The sequence below is a fragment of the Halichoerus grypus genome, chromosome 4 (genome assembly GCF_964656455.1).
Source record: "Halichoerus grypus chromosome 4, mHalGry1.hap1.1, whole genome shotgun sequence".
Classification (NCBI taxonomy): Eukaryota; Metazoa; Chordata; class Mammalia; order Carnivora; family Phocidae; genus Halichoerus; species Halichoerus grypus.
The window spans coordinates 72651653-72658578 of NC_135715.1; the positions used below are offsets into that span (position 1 = coordinate 72651653).

A 6926-nucleotide genomic window follows, 5' to 3' on the forward strand; every position below is an offset into this window, starting at 1 on the left:
TCACTGATGAGAAAGTTCCCCTTTCTGAGCGACGGAACCTCTCTTACTTTGGAGGGGCATTATGACTCACTTTCTTTCTCTCAAGAAACAAAAACAACAAAACAAAAGCAAAACCAACAACAAAACAAAAACAAGCCCTGCTGTTTCTTTGCAAAGAAAACAGCAGCGACCCCTGGGAGTGAGCCAATGGCCTGAAAGGGTGGGAGCGCTCAGGTGGTGCTTTTCCGGGTGCAGTGCAGCAGAGGGGGGAGCAGGTGGCCCCAGAGATCAGAAGCCCACTAAGTCAGGGCCTGTTTGTCCCTAATACAAGACACTGTTGACCTTGGGGCTCCAGGGGTGGACCCATCCAAAGGAACACTTCCTTCAGAAGAACCACTGAGAAAGGCTTTGCCCCAGACCTCTGCTTTGGGAGGAACGAGGAGACCTGGCCAAGGCCTTGGCCAGCTCATGCATTTTCCTGGCTGAAGCATGGCCAGCATGGCGCAGGATGGGCTGCTCTTGGCTCTGTGCCATTTGGCACTAGCCAGTGGCACTTAGAACCCCTATGCTTCTGGCTGTATCACCTGAAAAATTCATCTTCAGCAGTGAGTCAAGTTAAAAACAAAAACAAAACAAAGCCTAAAATCCACCAGCTCATACGCTGCCCCAACCTCAAACCCAAATGTGGTATTTCTTCATTGCCCCCTCTTCCCTGGTTAGTACCAAACAAATAAACGCTGCTTTAATTTTTTTTTAAATGAAACGGAATCATTGCATGGCAAGAAAATCTGATACAAAGCAAGGGAAATCGGTTTGCATCTCTTCTCCATGTTATCCATATTTATTAATTGTTTTCCACAAACACCACCTGAACACAAGGCCCGGACCCTAAAACAAACAACTGACGTGGAAACTACAGACCTGGTTGTAAAGAACTGTTAAGCAATTTTTAAACTTTAAATAAAAATAACCAGTTTTCAAACTCCCCAGCCACGTACATTTTCATCATTTCTAAAGATTTGGGAATCATACTGTCTCTGTGAATAGTTTCCAAGGTGGGTCAGGCCATGCTGCTCGCCTTTCATACAGCCTCTCCTGCCCTGAGACTAGGAACTAAATCCACCTCCTAAATAGAAAGCTCCAAATAGCTTCAGTTTAGTGATGGCTTGGGGGCCATCTTTCTCCCCCAAATCCTTTGCTCTAGACTCATCTCCACCTGCCCTCTCTCCAAGTGTTGGACAAACTGAATGTACAGGGACTCTGACACTGCCTTTATATCCCAGCCCTGCTGCTGCCCAGCCACCTTGCAAGACGTCCTCTTCTTTGGAGGAAAGAGATGCAGATTGAAGGAGATGAGCTGGTGAAGTATGTGGCTATACTAAAAAGATTTTAAAAAGGAAGAGGAAGACACAAGGAGGAGGCAGGGGAGGAGGAATTATTCTATTCCACGGGCATCAATTTCACTAGGTCTTTGAAAACTGAGACCTTTCCTTTCAATTATTTCTAAGCTTTAGGGCAGAAGCCTGAGTAAAATTGGCTGTTTCAGGAGAGATTAAGGCGCTCCATCCAGCTTGCCTGCAATGTGTTGGGGAGCATTCCAACTTGTAGTTTCTGTGGTCTTTTGAAGAGCTGGCTCCTCTAAAGAGGTCCATGGTTCTGGAGTCCTAGGACCTGCACAGCAGCCGCAGATGTTGCCAATCCAACAATATCACCGGAAGAGGCCCCAGATATTACAGAAAACCTCTCTTCTCCTTCCAGGTCTGTCAGTGTCTCCCCAAAGTGCCCCAATTGGCACAGGCGCCTGAGAACTCGAGTTCTCTCCTTCCGTCTGGGGTGGCTTCCGCAGTTTCTAACCCCTTGAACGGCCAGAGGCCAGGGCTGGTTGTCCACACCCAGGGTCCGAGCACACCGTTCCCCCCGTCTTTCCCAGTGGTTGAAGCCGCCTGGCCAGGAGGAGCCCCCATCTCTCACCGGGGTTCCTGCGGTCGCAGGGGCGCGACACTGGAGGGCTGCGGCGACGCGCTAAGGCCAGGTGGCAGGCGTCCTTCTCGGGCAGCGGCGGCGGGGACAGTGGGCGGCACAGCACCACCGGGGGGCAGCGATGGTGGCAGCACCAGCAGCTCCTCACCCGAGGTCACTGCACAGTCCTGTTCTGGTTCGGCATCCGTGCCACCCCCGGCCACTGGCCCGCAGCTGCGCTTCTTGTCCTCCTCCTTTTTCCATTTCATGCGGCGGTTTTGGAACCAGATCTTGATGTGTCTCTCGGTCAAGTTCAGCATGACGGCCAGCTCCACCCTGCGCGGCCTCGAGATGTATTTATTGAATAGGAACTCCTTCTCCAGCTCCAGCAGCTGCGCACGCGTATAGGCAGTGCGCGTCCGCTTGTTTTCTTCTGGCTCTGCAACATAGGCGCCGCCTGTGGGCGACAGGGCAGGTGAGTGTGGTCCCTCGACCCCTGGCTCCTCCTGCCCCACCCACGAAGCCCCACACTTCAGCCCCAATCCTGGGAGCCCTGGTCCCCCCAGGCGCTCCTGACGCTGAGCGCAACCTCCTATCCCAGAGCTCAGTCTGGGCTCCTGCAGCCCTTCTCTAGTAAAGGTCACCTTTTCTTGGAGGTCAAAGCAGTGCGTGCTCTCAGGCTCTCTCTGTGAGCAGGCGGTGGGCTCTATCAACCAGTGATTCTTCAGTGGGTTCACTTGGCCTGTGTTTGGGTTGATGATGATTAAAATGCACACACAATAGATATCTAAACCTACTTGATTCTACAAAGGCAACAAATGCCTTTAATATAGGACTTTTTAAAAACCACAGCTTTCTAAGAATGACTCACAGTAAGAATACATTTCAGATCACTACCCAGTTCACACACGGACATAGAACTGACACAAAAAAATTTCAGGACATACTCAAATGATAAATTATTGAACACTAAAAAAAATTTCAGGACATAAAACCAACTTTTACCATATATGATACTATCTAATAGTAAACTATTGTTTACTATTATTAATATATATTAATAGTAAATAGTAAATAGTATATAGTAAATATATAAAAATATATTAATGGTAAACTATTTTTTACTTTACTATTTCATTTTTTTTTAAAAAGGTCTTAGCCCAGTTAACTGATTTCACGATCAACTTATAAGTGCAACCCTCATTGTGAAAAACCTTCAGCTAATAAACACCCTGAGCTTATGACATATATTGTTATATCTGACCATGTCTTATCTCTCTATACAGTTATATTGTTGTAATCATCCCCGACTCAAGAGCTGGTAAATTCTCTATAATTCTCTATAATTGTTTTAATCTCTGCGGAATCCCTGCCCTGGAGAAGAAGGGAAACTATTCTGGGCCCCAAGGAATGTCTCTGTCAGCCCTGGCCTCTGTGTCCTAGGCTCCAAATGCTGGAAAGGTGAGCGGGGAGCCTCGGGGGGTCGGATTCCCACTGGGAGCGGAGAGCCCTATGGAGAGCCCTATGGAGGACCGGGTAGTGGTGGAGTCAAAGGCTCCAGGCATTCCAGCTCCAAGCCCGGGTGGTAAGGAAACAACCGCTGGCCCAGCAAATTACCGCTGCACACCGGCTGTTTGCCGCTGTGCTCCAGGTCTTGAGCTTTTTTTCCTTTTTCCGCGGGATACCGATTGCACAGAGCAGTGGAGTTAAGTTCCACCAACATTCTAGGAAGACGCCTAAATCTTCTTGTCTTAGGACAGAGTCTGGGATATTTCTCCTGTGACTGTTAGGAAGCTTTAGTGAATTGAAAAGCTAGTATGGGTGTGTTTGGGCGGGAGGGTTTCCCCCTAGGCCAAAAGGAGGTGCCCAGAACCCAAGGCTGAGGCTTGGGCCAGAGTCAGCAGAGGAGTCCTGCTCCCTGGGGAGCATCTCCAGAGTCTTACCCTTCTGAGCTTTCCTGGGCATGGGAGAGAAGCAAGGGAGCCTTAAAGCAACGTTAAAAAGGCCCTCCGAGGTTCTTAAATTCAATCCACAATCTCTCTGGGCTCTGGCCCTCTTCCGCCAGTGTCACGGAGGTGCTGCGAGCCACTGCGGCAGGGTCCATTCCCCCAGCAGACCGATGCTCAGGACAAGTTGGCAGGGGATGGAGGCTGTTGGTGGCGTTATTGAGAAGATGTCAAGAGTCCCAACGTCTGCGCCCTTCCCTAACGCGCAGGGTGAGGCCGGTTTAGGGATAAGCCCGCCAGTGAGGTTGATGCAGTTCATTTCTTTAGGTCGATGTTTTCAAAATTCCCTATAGTATTGTTGTTAGTATTAGTATCTGTACTACAAATGAAAGCCCTTTGATCACATTACTCTCCTCAGGGCTTTGAAACCCCACTAGGAGTGGGCAGGCGCGTTCACAGACCCTTGAAGCTCTGTTCCTTCCAGGGTTTTCGGGGAGGACCTCTAGGCCGCAGGAGCACCCTACAGGCAGCGTCCAGGAAAGGGGGTTGGCCCCTTCCCCCTGGGCTGAGCTTGTAGCGGGTAGAGGGCTCTGGCAAAGGCCTCTTTCCCTGACTCTCCAACCCGAGGATGTTACCCTTTCAGGGTTCCCCCATCCCGGGGCAAGGCCGCCCATTTTTCATCGGATTTTACTGTCTGGCTCCTTAGGTCTGCCCGAGCCCAAGCTCCACCAGTGCAGGGCTCACACCCTGGGGGTGGGGTGGGGAAGTTACCCCGCTTCAGAACTTTTCACTTGGGGCCTCCCTAGGAGAGCCGGGAATGCGGGAAATGCGCGCGCCCCAGCCCCCACCCTGGGTGGAGGGACCTGGTCCTCCCGCCTCCCAAGAATCCCGCATTTCCCAAGACTCCGCAGCCTCTGGCGGCGGCCGCGCGGGCTGCGTAAGTACGCACAGGCGCCGGGCAGCGTCGGGCAGCGTCGGGCGCCCCCCTCACGCTGGGCTGCGCGGTAGGTGGGGAAGACTGCAGCCGGGTTTGGCCCTGTCCTGACTCCGGACGCGGACCCACCGGGTCCTCACACTCGGCTTTCGCGAGAAAGTGAACTAGGGGGAGAGGCGAGCCACGGGGACCCTGGGCGAGCCCGGACCCCACAAAGCTCGCTGGGCTGCCCCGGGGTCCGTGTCAGGCACCGGGGGCAGACAGGGCGCCGAGGACTCTGGGGTGTGTGTGGGGGGGAGCCGCCAGCCGAGCCTCTTTCCCCCTACCCCCGACTACTAGAAGGAAAAGAAAAGTCAACTACGCGCCATGCAGGTGTGACCACAGGTGGCCGCGGCACGGAAGCGATAACATTGTGTAGCGGCCAGAACCCGCGGCCAGCTCGGGGCGGGGAAGGGGCCTGGGGGCCGCTCCGCGTCTCAGCCTCGGGGCTCCTGGGACTACCTTCTATGACAAGCCGGCGCCTAGGGCCACGGGGACCCAGTGCTCACGCCTCCCTGAAACGGGCCGTGCAAGGAGGGCATCTCCTTCCTCAAACTCACTTGCTGGGAAGCAGCGCGGGGGAGACCCCTTGGAACGTTTCTGTGTGTTCAAAAGTGAACTAGCATCGCAGACGCCTCTCCCAGCTGCTGTCGCCCAGGCTGAGCAGCCAGGCCTCGGTCTTGCGGTGAGTACCCCCTGCGCCCCAACCTCCCAACCCCGGGCCGCGCCGAACGCCTTTGCAAACTTGGGTGCAGTTTGTCTTCCCTGCTTTTCTGCATCCACTGAGTGCCTCCAAGACTGCCTGCACTCCTCTAATGAAGCCTCCCGGATGGGCCCAGGGCCCGAGGGGGCCCGGGACTCTAAAGGCGCGCCCCGGCCCGGGTCGGGAGCATCCCAGAGCCCTTCTCGGCTTCCTTGACGCTCACTCCTTGGATTCCGGGCCAGGCTGATCCTCCAGTGGAGGAGGATCCGGAGGGTCTGAAGCCTGGAGCTCGGCCATGCCTTAGCTCTGTGCGGGTGCGCAGGCTGCTGGAGTTCAGTGTACAGGGAAGGAAGGGTTTAAGCTTCCAGGAGGAGAGCTGAGTGGAGAAGACGCTCCAAGTGGGACCAGAAAGGCGCTTCTATGCAGGAAGGCCTAGTTGGCTCCCTATGTAGTTTAGTCCGACCTTGGGTTGTCCATAGGGGCTGGGAACGCGAACCGGTAGAGGGTCCTGGGGAGCGTTTGGGGGTAGGGGCAGCCGGTACGAGAGCGGGTGAGGACAAAGGGGGGTGGAGAGCCAGGCTTACCTGCCCACTGGCCTTTCCACGCGTGAGCCTTGGTAGACTTCATCCACGGGAAAGGCAGCTGGACGCGGCTGGGCTCCTCCAGGGCTCCTGGCTCAGATCCATCCGGGAAGGGCCCGGCGGGCGGGTGGGGAAGCGCGAGCTGAGCTGGGAGGTGGTGGTGCAGGTGCGCCACCGCGGAGTCGTCGGTGAGGGGAGGCACCTCGTACGGGGAGATGTCCGGGGGGCTGCCCTGCTCCAGAGCGCCCAGGGTCCCCGGGAACGGGGGCGGCGGCGGCGGGGGCTGGCGGCCCATGTATAGGCACGCAGGGGGACTGGCGCTGAACTCTGGCGCGGGGCCCCGCTGGAACGCGCATGGATCCTTGTAAAGCTGCGTAGTTGCGTAGTACTGCTCCTCGCTGTTCATGGCTGCCGCCGGGGCTTGCACGGCAGGAGTAGGGAGCTGGAGCCGGGGAGTTGGAGCTGTGCAGCTCTCCCACTCCCGGCGCCACCCTTGCTCGCTTTGACAGCTCGGCTCTGCTCGCCCAGGGAACCCGCCACTGGCGGGGACTGTCTGGCCGGCCGCCGCGCCATAGGCTCCGCTGTGCCCCACGTGGCTCAGCCTGGGGCCATTATTGGCCTGGCCGACTGCCTTAAGAAGCAAGGCCCAGGTATCCAAGAGCACCTGCATTTGTTTCAGTTTTCTCTCTCAGCTGAGTTTACAGCACACACCTGTATGCGCAGCTGGCCGTGCTGTGGAAAGTGGAGCACTCATGAAAATATTAAGATTTACATTCAATTATAGA

At 55.2% G+C, this 6926-nt stretch overlaps 1 protein-coding gene across 1 annotated transcript; it reads right to left on the reverse strand.

The window, feature by feature from the left end:
* Positions 1–1946: 1946 nt before the first annotated feature.
* Positions 1947–6547, reverse strand: PDX1 (pancreatic and duodenal homeobox 1). Its single transcript, XM_036077018.2, has 2 exons — positions 6145–6547; positions 1947–2395 (listed from the first exon to the last, which is right to left on the reverse strand). Exons 1-2 carry the CDS (start codon positions 6545–6547, stop codon positions 1947–1949), a joined length of 852 nt encoding a protein of 283 aa, XP_035932911.1.
* Between the last annotated feature and the right edge of the window lie 379 nt (positions 6548–6926).